This window comes from Pygocentrus nattereri, chromosome 11, assembly GCF_015220715.1.
Source record: "Pygocentrus nattereri isolate fPygNat1 chromosome 11, fPygNat1.pri, whole genome shotgun sequence".
Lineage (NCBI taxonomy): Eukaryota > Metazoa > Chordata > Actinopteri > Characiformes > Serrasalmidae > Pygocentrus > Pygocentrus nattereri.
Genome location: NC_051221.1, coordinates 26933963 through 26951155, shown reverse-complemented (window position 1 = coordinate 26951155; position 17193 = coordinate 26933963). Strand labels below are relative to the sequence as shown.

The window sequence follows — 17193 nt, the reverse complement described above, 5'->3', positions numbered from 1 at the left end:
TTTTTTGAGAACACAGAGGTGTGAGCAGGCTGATGACCATCCCTTCTGTGACTCTGCTCTGACACACTCAGGACTGTGTTGGAGCTGGAGGCAGGTTCAGGTTCTCTGCTGACTCCCACCCTTTTGTTCTACTTCTCATTGACCATTCGCCTCAGTTTTACTCCGGCGGTTACAGCGGATCCATTACAGGTGGGTGAGCTGAATTCTACTAACCTATATTACCCCCCCCTTCTCCTCGCTTCTTAGTCTGACTGCTGAAATTGAACTCCTTTTGGGGTCTCTCTTTTTTTTTTAGCAAACTGTTGCTCACCTCGGTGAAAAAAACTTAAACGTTTCGCGCGTTTTTCTTCCCCTCAGATCATGTAAACGGAGAAGACGGTGAAATGTGACTCTCATTCTGAGTTTAAATGCTTCCCTTTCTCTCTTTTTGTTTAGCATATCAAAGTACATCGACACAAATACCTGACACACGTCAGGTATTTGTCCCTCGTGCTTTTCTGAGACTTTTATCTCGCGTCTTCTCAGCTCAAGAGCTCTTTACAGGACCTACTTCTGAAGAGCAACGCTTGACTGCCTCTCTCTCTCTCTCTCTCTCTCTCTCTCTCTCTCTCTATGCAGGATGGATTTACGCAGGAGTCCGTGCTGGACTCTCGTGGCGCTCTCTCTCACTCTCACCCTCCACACAGCGCGTAAGTGAAGTGAACTGATTGTTGTTACTGTAGTTTAGTGAACATTAAACCGTCTCTGTGTGAAACTGTGTCCTCTGTGTTTTATGTTTCCTCACAGACTCCAGCATCACATGGGAAGTTCAGAGGTACGATGGCTGGTACAATAACTTGGCCTATCACCGCCGCGGCGCTGCAGGTAAACCGCTCCACGCTGCAGCCTCTAATTCACTTCTCCAGCGCTGTGTGTGAACACATGAACACCTGTGTATGTATGTGTGTGTGTGTGTGTGCGCGTGCGTGTGTGCAGGTGCGCCGTTCATGCGCCTTCTGCCTGCGCGCTACTCGGACGGCTCTTACCAGCCTCTGCAAGAGCTGCCGAACGCCCGCCTGATCAGCAACGCCGCCATGAGCGGAGACCCGGCTCTTCTCTCTATCCGCAACCAGACCGTGCTCTCCGTGTTTTTCGGTGAGAGTTCCCTTTACCTGTGCTAATGTATGACCTCCGCAGGGCTCCTGACACTGATAAGTACCAGACCAAAAGTCAGATTCACAATCATTAAAGATGTCTTAATCCCTCAGCCAATGAGAGTGTCAACATATTTTATACTAGATATCTCTTAAATCCTTATTTTCCTGTTAAAATAATTGTATTTGTATTTTGGTAAAAAAAAATGTAGTATGATGTTATACAATTTTTAAAACTCAATTTGAAACTTGCCTACCTTCTTCATTTGTATGTCATTTTGGTTTTTGGCTCTTGACCCACCACAAACATCACCCTGAGACAAAAAGTTTGGGCAGCCCTGGTCTAAAAAAGTCCCTCTCAGCCAGCAAGGGTTTGTGCACAGTATGGCGATGAAACATTGTCACTTGAAGCTCACTGACTGCAGGATCATTTTGTTAATACAGCAAATTGGGCATTTTTCTGATGACATAGCTAACAGTCACGCTATTGGCCGTTAGGTTACCATGTAGTGTTGGAGATTGCGGAGTCCCGAATACCTGGCTGTCCACCTGAGTTCATGCACATTCCAGTCTCACCAAATGACCCTGTCCATGGATCCAACTCTTCAACACACAGAGTCCTGCTCCCTTTCCAGCGTGCACAGTGGGACCAATCAACTGGAAAGAGCCCAAACAATCCCAGGACCCAAGTAAGACAGAATATCCACAAAAATATGACACTCAATACTGTCAATTTGAAGTAAAGATAAGTAATATAACAAGTATGATTGGGCATAACAGATACTTTAATAACAAGCTCAGCCTCCAAAAGTTATACATTTTGCCACAGTTTTACACAATTTAGCATAGTTTCATAATATACTGTACCTTTATGAATAGTTTTTTTAGATATTTATGTCTTTTGCTGGTCCTAGAACTTAAATTCTGAACCACTTTCTATCTGGAGTCTATTAGACATTTCCCACCCATTTCTTTAATCCTTACAGGTGAACCATGTGACAGCTTGGATAGACGGTAGCTCGATCTATGGCTCTTCCAGCTCATGGAGTGATGCACTCAGGAGTTTCCAAGGAGGCCTGCTGTCGTCGGGTTCTGATAAGAACATGCCAAAGCAGAGTGACAACAACTATTTCATGTGGAGTGCGCCAAACCCTTGCAATGGAGAGACTGGCCCAGAGGGCCTGTATGGTAAAATGAAGCTGCCTATTGGACACATTCAATTATGATTTAAAGAAACAACAAATAATATGTCTTGGTAAATATTACCATATTGTTAATGACTGCAGTGATTTTGGTCAACATCTCTTGAGGCTTTTGTCTGTGTTAGGTGGAGATGGAGAGCGTTTCGCTCTACTCAAGCTGCCAACACACCTGAAACATAGATTAAAGTCTCAAGGAAATTAATTAAAAGCGTAGCAAAACTTCTCAGCCTATGTTTATTTAGCCTGGGGTTATGCTGACGTAGTGGACAGAGTGCCAGTATGTAATTTGGCACCTCAACTATTTAGTATTCATTCTGCTAAACGGCATCCAGAATCCTCAGAATGTATCAAATCTTAGTTTAGGATGACCTTATTCAGTTAACAAAACGGATTCAGTCTTCATTACATGCTGGTATTTGTTGTCCACCTGGTCTTTTATGTTTGCCTGACCTCGCTAAATCCTCCAAACAATGACTGTGTTGTTGTTGCTCTTTTAAGTTGTTATTCATCATTTATGCGAAATATCCCTTGTGGTAAAGTATGTCTCAATGAACCAAAGCCTTTGAGCAGTGTCTAGGTAGGAAAAACACCGCCTAATCAGATGGCAGAATCAAATTGTCACTGTCCTAAGAAATCTTTTGCATTCACATGATTTGAACCTTATCAGCAGGTTTTCTTTAGTGCTGTAGAATATCCAGTATTTCAGGTTTTAATTTAAGTGGGAAAACTTAATGTTATACGTTATTCCTTCATGCAGCTGTCGCAGCAAACTAGTAGCAAAATAAACAGCAGTAAATCTTTTACTGTGTCTTCTGATTTTGTTTGGTCTCCTCAGAGTTTGGGAATGCCTGGGCCAATGAGAACATCTTCACAGTAGCTGAGGGGATTATTTGGTTTCGCTACCATAATTACCTTGCCTCTCAGCTGCACGAAGACCACCCTTCGTGGTCAGATGAGGAGCTTTTCCAGAATGCCAGGAAGAGAGTTATTGCCACATTCCAGGTAGAGAGAAAAGTCCTCTGTTATTTAGAAACCACACAGAGCAGGTGCCAATTTATCAAAGTATCTCAATGTGTATGGTTGCCTCATACACTTTCTGCAACAGGGATTAAGATGCCTTTGTTTTAGCTACTGGCTACTCAAACATTAGTCTGTAGGCATGAGTCAATTCCTGATACTGGTGTTTGTATGATTTATCCCTTCGTAAATAACCCTCTTTATTTCATTCTTGTATTAGAATATTGCGTTCTATGAGTGGCTGCCTGCATACCTTGGAGTCTTGGTGCCTCCATACCCAGGTGAGAGGTTGCATGAGTGTGTGCACCTGTGACTGTGTGTGGTGAGCTAACATACTCCAGTTACCTGTGGTTTAGTGAGTTGCCACTTGAGGCTCTGTTTAATGAGCTCAGTGGGCTTCAGCTACGTCAGTGCAGGTTAACACAAGCCTAGAATGTCATTTCTGCTGAGAGAGCTGTTTTTGCTGGACTATTCTTGCTTTAGGCCCAGAACATGAAAAGTGGCATATTTAAACTTTGTATTATAATTTCTTCTGATTCATTTGTGATTAAAATACATTCAGTGACATTTCTTAGAACAGCCTGTAAAATACAGGGCCAATGCATATTCTGAAAATGATTTATTAAGTCATGCATACTCCTTTACATATGTGTAAAAGGAAAATCTAGCTATAGCAGTTTAGTGTGCTTTCTAAACTGTCTCTGAACGTCCTTGCTAGGCTATCAGAAATATGTGGATCCTGGAGTCTCTCCTGAGTTCCAGGCTGCTGCTGTGAGGTTTGGCTTGACTCTGGTTCCCCCTGGTGTGTACATGAGGTAAATAATCACAACCACACTTTTAAAACATTGTGTTGTCAGAATGAGTTAAACTACTCTATAACTGTATTTTTTGGTGTTGTCCTCACTGGCACGTCTTACACGCACCACTTAGTATCAGTAGTGAGTAACGTTACACAATAAACATCATCTCCCTGATCTAAAGTATATACAAATTGCTTCTAATCTACGTAATTATTCTTGAAGTAATGTTATTTTAATTGCGTGCAAGTGTGTGCAATGTTTGCCATGAGTGTTTACTTTCTTGCTCCAGAAACAGGACTTGTCACTACAGGAGTGTTGTGAATTTTGATGGGAGGACATCTCCAGCGGTGCGCTTGTGTAACAGTTTCTGGAACAGAAATGTGAGTCAGCACAGAGAAATGCTGGTTCAACAAATATCACAGTGTGGCAATTAGGTTAATCTGGATAAAGTCCAAATGTATTTGAAACTGAATGACCAAGCAGGTTTTTAATCTTGATTTCTTCCTGTAGAACCCAAACCTAAAATCTGCCCAGGATGTGGACGATCTGATAATGGGTATGGCTTCTCAGATAGCGGAGAGAGAGGACAATGTAATCGTTGAGGATTTAAGAGGTTCTTACCTTTCTTTCCTGCTTGTTGCTCCCCTCCCCTACATCTGTCCTAGTTATTAATGTAGAGCTGTCAAAGCTACCTTCACTTTTTTTTTCTTTTTCAGACTACATGTATGGTACATTGAAGTTCTCACGTTCTGATGCAGCAGCTCTGACCATTCAGAGAGGACGGGACTTTGGGCTGCCAAGTTATAATGAGGTCAGAGAGGCCCTCAACCTGTCACCAGTTCAAACTTGGGGAGAGATCAATCCCAAACTAAACCAGACCAATCCACAGGTAAAGTTCAAGTCAAGTCAAGAGGTTTTTATTGTTATTCCATCTGTGTAATTACATTCCTCCAGGAACAACATGGTGCAACAAGGAACAAAAAGAACAAAGTGCAAACGTGCAGACATAGTGTTATATAGTTATAAAGTTATATAGATTCACTCTATGCAGCACATTCATTTATTGAACATGTTCTCGCTGGCCCTCATTCTGCAATTGCTGTTTTTGTACCAGTTGTTCAAGGACCTGTCTGAGCTATATAAAAATGATATCTCCAAGCTGGAGTTGTTTGTTGGAGCTCTGCTGGAGGGAGATGGAGGACCAGGCCCAGTGGTCACTTCCATCTTCCTGGACCAGTTTGACCGCATCAGAAATGCAGACCGCTTCTGGTTTGAAAATAAACAAAATGGGTAGGCCACTTGCCAAACGCCAGGCATCTTGTATTCGTCACATCCCTTTAGTGAAAATCACGTCATAGATTTTAACATAGAAATGTGTTAATTGAAAATGTTTCCAAATTCAAACATGTTAATTTTCTTCAGTATATCCCTTAATTATTGTTTATGTGCTGCATTTATAGTTTATTCACAGAGGAGGAGATCCAGTCTATAAGGAACACCACATATTATGATATCCTTCTTGCCATCACCAGTGCAGAGAGTGAAGACATTCAAAAGAATGTGTTCTTCTGGTTAAATGGTAAACAGAAAACATACTTATTTCTGCCTCTACTCTTTCCATGTGCATAATTCATCAATATTTCATCGATTGTTTTCCATTCACATACAGGTGATCCCTGCCCTCAGCCTCAGCCAGTCACAGCCTCTGATCTGCAACCTTGCACTAAAGCTACGTCCATGAGTTACTTTGACACTAGCAGCAAAGCTGGCTATGGCATTGTAGTTATTATCCTTTTCTTCTTTCCTGTAGGTCAGTATGAGTGGTCAGGCATTTATTGTTTTTCCAGCTACAAGAAGTCTGTATACTTTGTCCTTTTTTATTGTACTGTATACAGCAAGAAGGCTGTGTACTTTTCAGTGTTTATTAACTCTCATTACTCAAAAACAGTGTTTATAAAATGTTGTTTTTTTTATCTCCCAACTATAAACAGTGAGTCTTCTTGTGGCTTACCTAGTGGCCAAAATCCGGGCAGCCAAATACAGAAAGTTCCTGAAAAGGACCAGAGGACCCAGCAAAGATAAAGAACCTAATAATGGAATTACAGGTACCACCTGCATTGTCATCAGCTGATAATGTATTTGAAGAAATGTTACATAAGGTACTAATTTATGTGTAATCTCTGTTTGCCTAGCATGTGAGTGGCAGGGGTATACAGAGACTCCCCAGCCAGTCAGCTTGGTGATAGACAAAAACAAAAGACTCCATATTTATAGTGAAAATGCAAATCCACTGCGCTCTCATAATCTGGGCAACCAGGAGTGGCTGGAAGTGTTATTGTCCAATGACCACCAACAACGTGCCTTACTTTTGAAGATCCCCAAAGAGTATGACTTGGTAGGAAATAATTAACCCCATTTAAATCTAAGCACCTGTCAACAGGTCCTTTCCTTACACTCTATATATTTGTTTTATAATCATAATTTATATTCGTTCATAACTGACTACTAAGCCAAAAAGGTTATTATTCAGTTAAAAGGTTAATTTCTGCACATATATTCATGCATTTAAATCCACTACATTCCCAGTACATTTTGACATTGGTAGTATGTTGAAACAGAGCTAACTGTTGTAGTGCACTGTTAGAAAGAGTTTTTTTTAGATCATTTTGAGCTGCTTTTTGTAATATGCTATGTATTCATCTTCAGTAATGAAAATAAAACAAATATTCATTTTGGCAGATGCCATTTATCTTTCTGAAGTATTTATTCTACGTCTGCAGGTTCTGTTTTTTGAGGATAGTGTGCAGAGATCAGAGTTCATAGGTCTACTGCACTCTGATGAGGAAGGAATGACCAGCTGCTTGACAATGACAGAGATGAGTGAAAAAGAACTGCTGAAGGAGGCTGTGACCAAGGAGCAGCGAGCTCAGATAGTGGAAACCTTCTTCAGACAAGCATTTGCAAAAGTATGAATATTGTTCATGTCTGATTAGTTTTTTCTTTGATATGGTGTTTCACATGAAAACCTGCATGTCAGACCACTTGTATGTTTATTTATCTTAAATGTATACTAGTCCTTATTTCCATCTGCCTCTATGGCATGTCTTATATGGCAGTGTAATACTGGTAATCACAGTCAGACACTTAAGCTTCTTAAACCTGTATTCTGTTCTCAGGTTCTAGAGATTGATAGAAGTGATGCAGGAGACCTGAGTGGTGTATCCAGTAAAAGAACTAGAGAGGTTCTACAGTGTGAGCTCACAGCAGCTGAATTTGCCTGTGCTCTGGGGCTGAGACCTGACTCACTTTTCGTGGAGTCCATGTTTTCTCTGGCAGATAAAGATGGGAATGGATACCTCTCCTTTCAAGAGTTTCTCGATGTTCTCGTCATCTTCATGAAAGGTTAAGCTTAAAAGATCTTACTGACTTTAATCGGACATCAAGAACACTGCAGCCAGTACTTGTATGTGTTAACCTTTGTACATAAATACTAACTCTACCTAATAACTATGTGTTGGGTTCTTCAATTTAGGGACACCGGAAGAGAAGTCCAAACTGTTGTTCTCTATGCATGATATTAGAGGAGACGGCTTCCTGTCCAAGGAGGATTTTTGTTCTTTGCTGAGGTCAGCTCTGATGTCTATTTAGGCCAGCCATTTTCTCAAATTAATTCCTTACTAATTGTTGACTAGCCAATGACTTTTTAACACTAATAATGTTTACTTGGAATGAGGTAATTATTTTAAGCTAGATAGCCCACAGTGTATAATTGCATTGCAAATGTTCTTTCATGCCTTGTCCAGGTCTTTCTTGGAAATCTCCAGTAATGTTCTATCTAAGAGCCAGGCAGAGGATGCCACAGCAGCTATGCTTCAGGCTGCAGGCTTTGATGATAAAGAGTACATCACCTGGGAAGACTTTCACCTCTTACTCAAAGACCATGAGAACGTTCTGAAGTTTGCACAACTGAATATTAAAGGTGACATGTCTCTTTTGTTCATTTGTCTTACCCTATCCTCACAACAATCTCTTTTACATGCAGTTGAAAAGCCTTTCAAGTGTCTTATCAACCTTGGCTCATTTGTGACCCTTTACACTACCAGTGTCTTCACATTTAGATTCCACATACTAATCTTTCTGAGTAACGCAGTGCAGTTGGAAGTGTTCATATCTGTCATGCAACCAGCTGGGGAGCCATCAGTTCTCCCAATTAGTATGAATACAGTCAACTGTCCTTGCATTTAAGCCCTTTGCCACACTGTTCATTACTGAATACATGGTGTTTGTTCATGCCTGCAGGAATGGAGATGCACAGCAAGAACAGGCAGGTCCAGCCACGTGTGTCTTTCATGTTAAGAGACAAAAACAGGTAAATAAATGGAGGTAATTTTGCTTTATCTAACTTCCACACCTCTGAATGTTTGTTGGGTCTATGAAAATAAATCTTTTCACAGTTTCCTTCTTTCTTTTACAGTTCCCCATTTGAAAATGAAGCTGAATTCATGCACAATTGTCCTGTTGATTTTGGCCAAGAGCTTCGTCAAAGAAAAAAGTGAACGCTTCACTTATGATTTATCAGTGTTCTCTATATGTTAGATTAAGAACAAGACACATCAGAGGTTTTTAAATTGTGTTGGAAATAGCCATATTGCTGTGTAATTAGCTTATGAAACTGTTGCAGGATTTAACTATGTTGCATGTTCAGTGTCCATGTATAATTATCATGTGCTCCATCAGGATTTACCTCAGCTTCAGTGATCCCTGTCATTTTCAGATTACTGTCGTATGAAACCATCAGTGTTTGTGGGTTTGATGTAATGAGGTGACATGATGTCTGCTAAATTTCACTAGCAATTACAGAATCTTTTAAACCAGGTGTATATTCTTTGAATACCTCAAGGGTGGAATGTGGCTTCACTTAAAGTAAGAGTTTATAATTATGTACTTGCTTGGTGCTCTTTTCAGGTTGGGCTTCTCTAGTCCCAAGGTTTATGTCAAGCCTCAGAGAGAGCGCTACATCAGGAGCCCTGTCCAGCAGAAGATCCAGCACTTTAAACGCTTTGTGGAAAACTACCGCCGCCATATTGTGTGTCTTGTTGTCATCTATGGTATCACTGCTGGTGTTGCTCTGGACAGATGTTGGTGTGAGTTTACCCTCACTTTTCTTCATCAGGCACCTTTATTGGGATTAATTGTAGGACATTTACAGAGCACTTTGTGACTGCAGAAAGCTCATCTTAGCTTTTGATTGCACAGCTTTTATACTTACCACTTCTGCTGAGTGAACTGGTTATAATACACCAGACAGATACAAATAAATTTCTTTTTGTGCAGACTATGGTTTACAGGCTGACTCCTCTGGAGTCCCAGAAACCTCTATAGTGGGCATCATCGTGTCCCGAGGCTCTGCTGCCGCCATCTCTTTCCTGTTTCCATACATGCTCCTCACTGTGTGTCGAAATCTGATAACTATATTCAGGGAGACCTTCCTGAACAGATACATTCCCTTCGACTCTGCTATAGACCTCCATCGCCTCATGGCAATGACGGCTATCATCCTTACAGGTCAGGAGATTAAACTGCTTCTTAACTTGAATAGCTGCCCTTTAATACCAATATGAAAACAATTTTGTCAGTTTTCCTTTGGAAATCATGGTGAAGATTTCAGTGTTAGATGCTGGTGATAACTAGCCAAAAAAGGAAAACTTTTCCATAGAGAATCTACTGGATATTAATACATACAATGGGCACTCTGGTGTATCAACTTTCAACTGTAACCATGAATACAAAGTGATGCAGTTTATTTTAGCACTCTCCACTCAATAAAGTGTAATTTGGGACATGTTGCTTGTTAAGAGGAAATCAAGAATAACTTATATATGCTGGAACTGTAAACCGATCTAAGCAATTACACAGCAGAGTTCTAAGTCATTCTCTCAATCTGCTGAATGAATTTGCTGTGTGATGATGTTTGAATAGCTGTGCAGGGTTATATTTTCTTATGATTCTCCCTATTTGTAGGTCATCTTGACCTTAATCTAACTTTTCCCTCCCTTATCCTACAGTGGTTCACAGTTTGGGTCATGTGGTTAATGTTTACATCTTCTGCATCAGTGATCTCAGCATCCTTGCCTGCCTGTTTCCCAAAGTGTTTTCCAATAATGGGTAATTTGTCAATACAATCCATCCAATAACCTTGTACAGTAATAACCTTAGCCTTGTACTGCTGGAGTGAGCTCTGTCTAAAATATGTGTCAATCATTTACAGGTCAGAGCTGCCTCTGAAATGGACTTTTTGGATCTTTGCTACAGTGCCAGGTAGGGGAGCATGTAAATAGTTAAAATCTTCCCTGAGGGTGAAAAAGGCAAAAGCTTAATGGGCTATTGATGTGTTGATGGTTTATCTCATTGTGTTTCCCCCTGTCTCTCACAGGTCTCACAGGGGTCATTCTGCTTTTAATCTTAGCCTTTATGTATGTCTTTGCCACACACTACTTCAGACGTATCAGTTTCAGAGGCTTCTGGATCACACATTACTTCTATGTGCTTGTCTATGCACTGGTAAGAATAAACCTTTAACAGTATCATAAGCTGTTGATAGGAAGAGGCAGTGTTGCAGAAATTTTCAGTAATCATTCTCCCTCTTTACTCTCTTCTCGTGGTAGACGGTGATCCATGGCAGCTTTGCCCTCCTCCAGGAGCCACGCTTCTACATCTACCTGATCCCTCCTGCCCTTCTCTATCTCTTGGACAAACTCATCAGCCTGAGTAGGAAAAAGGTGGAGATTCCTGTTGTGAAAGCTGAACTGCTGCCCTCAGGTATGGAATACAACACACATCCAGGACAAAGCTCTGTGTCTGCACCAGCTTTTCTTTTTGTAGAGCATGTCAGTATTAAGTATTTGTGGTCTGCTTGGGTTCATAATCCTAATTTAGATGTCTCCATTGAAACCAATTGCTATATCAGTGTTTAGCATTCTATAAGCATGTATGATAAGCACCTGTTATATAAGTATCTATGTCCAATGGCAGGAGTGACATATCTGGAGTTTAAACGGCCCCAGGGCTTTGCGTACCGTTCAGGTCAGTGGGTGCGGGTGGCCTGTCTAGAGCTGGGCACAGACGAGTACCACCCCTTCACTTTGACCTCTGCACCTCACGAAGACACCCTGAGCCTGCACATCCGTGCTGTGGGACCATGGACAAGCAAACTGCGAGAGGTTTACAACCCAGACAGACTGCAGGAGTTGGGGTCTTATCCCAAAGTAATGATATAGAGCTCTTCCAAATGCTGTCGCTCCAAATTGTGATAACCTAATGACCTAAAATTTGTATTTTACTTCAGTATGTTTGGCTGAATGTTGTGTTTGGGAAATTGATCCTACATGTTTTGCCAGACTTACTCTCTTTAACATATCCTCAGCTGTATTTGGACGGACCTTTTGGGGAGGGGCACCAGGAATGGAAAGACTTTGAAGTGTCTGTTCTGGTGGGTGGAGGTATTGGAGTTACTCCCTTTGCTTCAATATTGAAGGATCTTGTGTTTAAGTCTTCAACAAAACTCAGAGTTCAATGCAAAAAGGTAATCTTCATGAAAAAATACAACAAAATAAATCACATCAAGATTGCATATATCAGTAGATACAAGCTTTCATGTTTCATCAGCATATGTCTTGCGGGCTCTTCTGTGTTTATTTAGACGTGAGACGTGCTACTGTTATGATGTTAAAGCACTGTGTCTGACCCTCCACTAGGTGTACTTTATCTGGGTGACGCGGACACAGCGGCAGTTTGAGTGGGTGTCTGATATCATACGAGAGGTTGAGGAGATGGATGATCAGGAGCTGGTGTCTGTGCACATCTACATCACTCAGCTGGCAGAGAAATTTGATCTGCGGACCACCATGCTGGTAAGAACAACATACCTGACCTATCACACATTCAAGATGACTAAGATTATCTGGCATGCTGCATGAAAATTAAGAAAGTGAACATATTAAACACTAAAACTACTCAAACAAAACGCTGTGCATTGGCTAAATCTTTAACGTTTTTTTCTCTTTCTCTCTTCAGTATGTGTGTGAGCGCCACTTCCAGAAAGTGTGGAACAGGAGTCTGTTTACTGGCCTGCGTTCTGTCACACACTTTGGACGTCCACCTTTTTTGGCCTTCTTCAGCTCCCTGCAGGAAGTTCACCCTGAGGTCTTACCATGTCTCATACATTTCCCACACGCCCAGTGAATACATATCTTTATGCCACAATGTGTCACCATGTTACTGTATTGCATCTCTGAGATATCCTAGATGGAAAGTCCCCTTAACCAGTTCACAAGAGATGATTCACAATTTTATAACAGTTCCCTTTTACACATACTTATGCATCATTCTATGCATAGCTACCACTTAGCCTGCTCATTGTTCTATATGTTACTTGTTTAAACTCACTGGCAGTAAAGTCCATTGATGTGTCTGAGCTGAAGCCTACATAACACCTTTGTTTCTTTTTTTAAGGTGGGAAAAATTGGCGTGTTCAGCTGTGGCCCTCCTGGTCTGACAAAGAACGTAGAGAAAGCCTGCCAGCAGATGAACAAACGCGATCAAGCATATTTCATCCATCATTATGAGAACTTCTAGCTGCACTGTTGCTCCTATATTTAGTTTATCAAAATGCTGTATTGACAATGAAGGGATCTGAGTAGATGATCTGTTGTGAGTGGAGAAGTACACTGTTTCTATAGTTGTGTGCTTCTGCTAGGTTTTTTCAACTTCAATTACTTTTTTTATTAATAGGTGTTTTAAAAAAGTGATTCTTTAAGTAGAAATAGCACTTTTGACCTTGAATGTGATATATCAATGTTCTTTATTGAAAACATCTACAATGAAACAAACTGTAAGCACATGTTGAATTTTTCATGTCTTTCTTTAGACCCTTCTTTAAAGCTACCAGACCTCTTAACAGAAGTGATATACAAAGGTTGCAAAGTTTATGTTGGCAGATACATATACTTATACATCACTCTATACATGGCTACCACTAAGCCTGCTCATTGTTCTTTTATGTTACTTGTTTAAAGTCACTGACACTGAAGTCCATTGATGTGTTTTTATTTTGTTTCTATTAAATATCTTTCATTACTGAAAACATTTAATACATATTTTAAACACATACAGTAAAATGTTTACATCTACACACAGTGACCTGACCACGAAATGTGGTGTAGTCGTATTCTGCTGTATGTTTACAGCACGTAAAATACCATAGTATCCTGTATTTTTACATTTTAACTGTAAAATGCAACTCAGCCAGTTATTTACAGTAAATTTATGCATGAAAAAATGAACGTTATTTTTTTCAGGCCTATAAATATGTTCCTAAAAAAAACAAATAATGAACATATTTATTCACCATGTTTTGCATATCTCATATGTTTTATTGTAATTACACATTTAACATTTTAACTTTGCGTATAATATGCATAAACATAACTTAAAACCTATGTCTGACAATAACAAACAACAAAATGTTGGTCAACACCTCAGTGTTTCTGTATTTTATTACAACAATCCAAATAATACTATAATACAAACGTGTAACACTTCAAGTGTTTTAAACATCAAACTCTGAATCATCAAAATAAAAACACTTAATTTTTTTTTTATGCCATATCCCATTATGCTGTACAGTAGTTCAATGTCAACCTCATGGTAATAACATACAACCTATGGTATTATTACATCTTAGAATGCGTGAAGTTCACAATAAAAGGATTTTTGCATTTTGTTAACATATTTCTCCTTTTTATCACAGAGTGTTTCCACTTTTTTAATCAACTGCATTAACAATTTTTCAAATTCTATATGGAAAGAAAACTGAATAATTAAAATTTGTGCTGTCAGTATTGTCTGGAAGAGACTGCATGTTGCAGTAATGCAAATGATTATAACTTCAGCTTCTGTGAACTGCACTGTCAATTCCAAAATGCATGAATATTTACAATGTTAACATTTCCATATCAGTAACATTATGGAGAACTACAGCAACATTTACATTAAAGGAATACTCCATTATTTTTAGCATCTGTGAAGTGTGGTCGATTACCACAGACAATCATTGCGACACATTCCCTGTACTTATATCAATTTTCCTGTTGACAGTTGAAACCTCTATAATGTAAATCATTTACTGTATTTTTCCTTTCATTTCTGAAAACATTTCTTAAGACATTTCTTTTCATGTATCTTTTTTAAAGAGATTTTGTTATTCTTGGAAAAAATATTATATAAAAACAATATTTGTTTACTCTCATGCACACCTTAGTCTATATTACAATTTTAAGTCAATTACAGTAACAATAAAATGTACAGTATTGCGCATTCTTATTTCAGACATTACTAATACTTTTCAAGGTTTTCCCACATTTTCTGCATCTCAATTTTTAGTATTTAGTTAAGTATTTTTGTATTTAGTTAAGCATTTTAGTTTCAGCATTTTAGCGCTGAATTTAACATATTGGGAAAAAATGTATTGCACATCTTATATCATTTATTTTTTCTAAATAGATATTTCTAAATAAAAATGCAGAAAAAATGTATTAAAGTGTGCTATCTGTAAAGAATGTGTAACTTATTTTCAGATTTTCTGAATATGAACTAAATACAATGACAATTTGCATATAACTGTTTTCAGTGCAGTTTCAACAAAATAATGTAATTTTCTTTATTAAAAGAATGAAATAACAGTTATGGGACATGAACAAAACTAGTATTTTTACTCCATATAGGCCTACTATTCATAAATAACATGAACTAAATGAATGTAGAAACTGTTTTGCATGGTAACATGAGAAAAAACTGAATGTCTAAAACTCACTGCCAGGATGTAAAAGTGTCAGTAGTTGCAGAAACACTTACAAAAGCATAAAAGTACAAATTGCCCTAAATTAAATCAGTCATAAAGAGCACAAACAAAGCTGTAACAAAGATATTGATATTGTATATACAATATTGTCATATTGTAGTCAAACTGAAACCCCCTCCTGATCACTTGTCCTTTTATTTTTCTATGTGACTTTGGATGAGGCACAATGACATAATAATAATAATAATAATAATAATAATAATAATAATTATTATTATTATTATTATTACTACTATTATTATTATATTGTTGTTGTTATTGTAATTATTATTATAATTATACATAAAAACTCTTTTCTGTAGCCCACAACCTAGAGATTTAATCTAACTTCCATACTGCAACTTTACCTTATGCCTTTATACAAAGTTTAATCAAAGGTTTAGTGCACAGTTTCTATTTATTTGCTGAGTTTACCATATTGGGAAAAAAAGAAAACATAAAATAGAAAATTTGATATAACTTTTGCACGACTCACATTCCATTTTCTTTTTTTCCCAATATGTTAACAGTAATTGTGAATTAAAATGAGCAGAACTGATTTCTTTGTAGAGAACGTGTAACTTATTTTCATTTAGAAGATCAGCAAAGCATGTCATCTGCCCAGACCCACCCAAACTTTTGCATATGACTGTGACCTGTGTTGGACCTTAAGACTACTTGTATACATTTGGAGGTACTTTTACATTGTTTGTACTTTGGTGAACAGAAATGTACATGCACAGCACCTTTTTCTTGTTAGGATATGAATAGAATGTGCAAAATTGACATAGTTCTTGCTAGAAGAAGTGAACTAAATTAAAATTATTTAATGTAATATACTGTATTCATGTACAGCCATTTCACTCATTTCAGTCATGGACCATTTTTTCAGTGCACCTTCTGCAAGGAACCCACAGTTACGCTGTAAATACATCTAGTCAAAATACACAAAATAAGCAGTGGCATTGTATTGCAAATGGGACAAAGAGCTCAAGTTTAATTCAGTGTTCCAGGCAAGACCATAACAAAACAGGTCAATCGTGCCAGGAAACATTTACTGTTCCGGTAAAATTACACATCAAACAATGAAAATGCCATATGATGCAACCAAAGCGCTAAACAAACACTGTCGGATATACGCTTGTCATGCAAGTGGCCTTTAGAGCTATTAGACTTCTGTTAATGTCTACAGCAGTATTACCAATCCCTGTGACGTTAGCCTGTGTGTCCTGCTCCTTTTGTTCATTATGAATAATTGTCTTAAAATGATGACTATCAACTTCATGACAATATCAATACAACATTAATACAAAATTTACAGTCATGTCTTGAATATCCCTTTAACATGTCTCTGAGTATCTCTGAGATAGATATCTATCTCAATACTGCTCCAGTATGAAAGTAGAACGTCCACCCTGGATCTCAATAATGGCCAGCCATGACATAAGATCTCCTTTGCCATGCAGACCAGACTAGACTTCGTCCTTTTCTGAACTTCTCTGGGAAACAGGGTGTGAGTTTCTATTGCGTAATAAATTGTTTATGATAATAAATTGCTCTGATATGCGCCATACTGCCCTGCGATTACATGTTTCTGTATTATTCAGTATTTATTCAGTAAATACAGCAATGGCTGTGTCAATTTACATGTAGTAGGTTCTTATGTCACAGCTGACTTCTTATAAGGCAAGATTTATTTTAACAGTGATCAAAGAGCATTTTCAGAATCATTATCAGATACTGAGATGATTCAGTTCAGTGAAGCAATGCTTGCTGACCCTCTCAGCCGGCACCAGATACAGTTCCAGTCACTGATTCCCACCTTTAACTGTGTGTGTGTGTGTGTATATATATATATATATATATATATATATATGTGTGTGTGTGTGTGTGTGTGTGTGTGTGTGTGTGTGTGTGTGTGTGTGTGTGTTTGTGTATGTATCACTGCTGTCATCTCCAAAATGATTACTTTACAGGATAAAGGAAAAACATACTTTACTTTTAATGTAAGTCAATGGAACCAGACATCTTTTCAAGCAATTGTGGGACATTTCTTTTGCTCCATTTAATATGAACAGGCACTTTCAAAGTATGCCAAAACCTGAAAAATGGACATATGAGGTTTTGTTCTAACAGCAGCTACA

General features: G+C 38.6%; 1 protein-coding gene across 1 annotated transcript; it reads left to right on the top strand.

The window, feature by feature from the left end:
• Positions 1 to 115: 115 nt before the first annotated feature.
• On the top strand, positions 116 to 13978 carry duox (dual oxidase). Its single transcript, XM_017713630.2, has 34 exons — positions 116 to 189; positions 619 to 689; positions 787 to 864; positions 976 to 1134; positions 1632 to 1822; positions 2120 to 2321; positions 3171 to 3337; positions 3573 to 3633; positions 4071 to 4167; positions 4442 to 4532; positions 4663 to 4765; positions 4869 to 5041; positions 5267 to 5442; positions 5613 to 5731; positions 5822 to 5962; positions 6144 to 6257; positions 6345 to 6547; positions 6933 to 7118; positions 7329 to 7554; positions 7685 to 7778; positions 7956 to 8131; positions 8452 to 8521; positions 8627 to 8704; positions 9118 to 9296; positions 9487 to 9717; positions 10218 to 10317; positions 10421 to 10470; positions 10586 to 10713; positions 10818 to 10971; positions 11185 to 11417; positions 11576 to 11734; positions 11907 to 12062; positions 12226 to 12354; positions 12664 to 13978. Exons 2-34 carry the CDS (start codon positions 620 to 622, stop codon positions 12784 to 12786), a joined length of 4617 nt encoding a protein of 1538 aa, XP_017569119.2. The 5' UTR covers positions 116 to 189; position 619; the 3' UTR covers positions 12787 to 13978.
• The last annotated feature ends 3215 nt before the right edge of the window (positions 13979 to 17193 follow it).

Bases quoted from the DNA above. Each gene is read 5' to 3' on its own strand.
- duox (XM_017713630.2), top strand. From the start codon at position 620: ATGGATTTACGCAGGAGTCCGTGCTGGACTCTCGTGGCGCTCTCTCTC. The intron at 1,135-1,631 runs GTGAGAGTTCCC...ATTGGCCGTTAG, and splicing joins CGTGCTCTCCGTGTTTTTCG to GTTACCATGTAGTGTTGGAG. The intron at 11,735-11,906 runs GTAATCTTCATG...ACCCTCCACTAG, and splicing joins TCAGAGTTCAATGCAAAAAG to GTGTACTTTATCTGGGTGAC.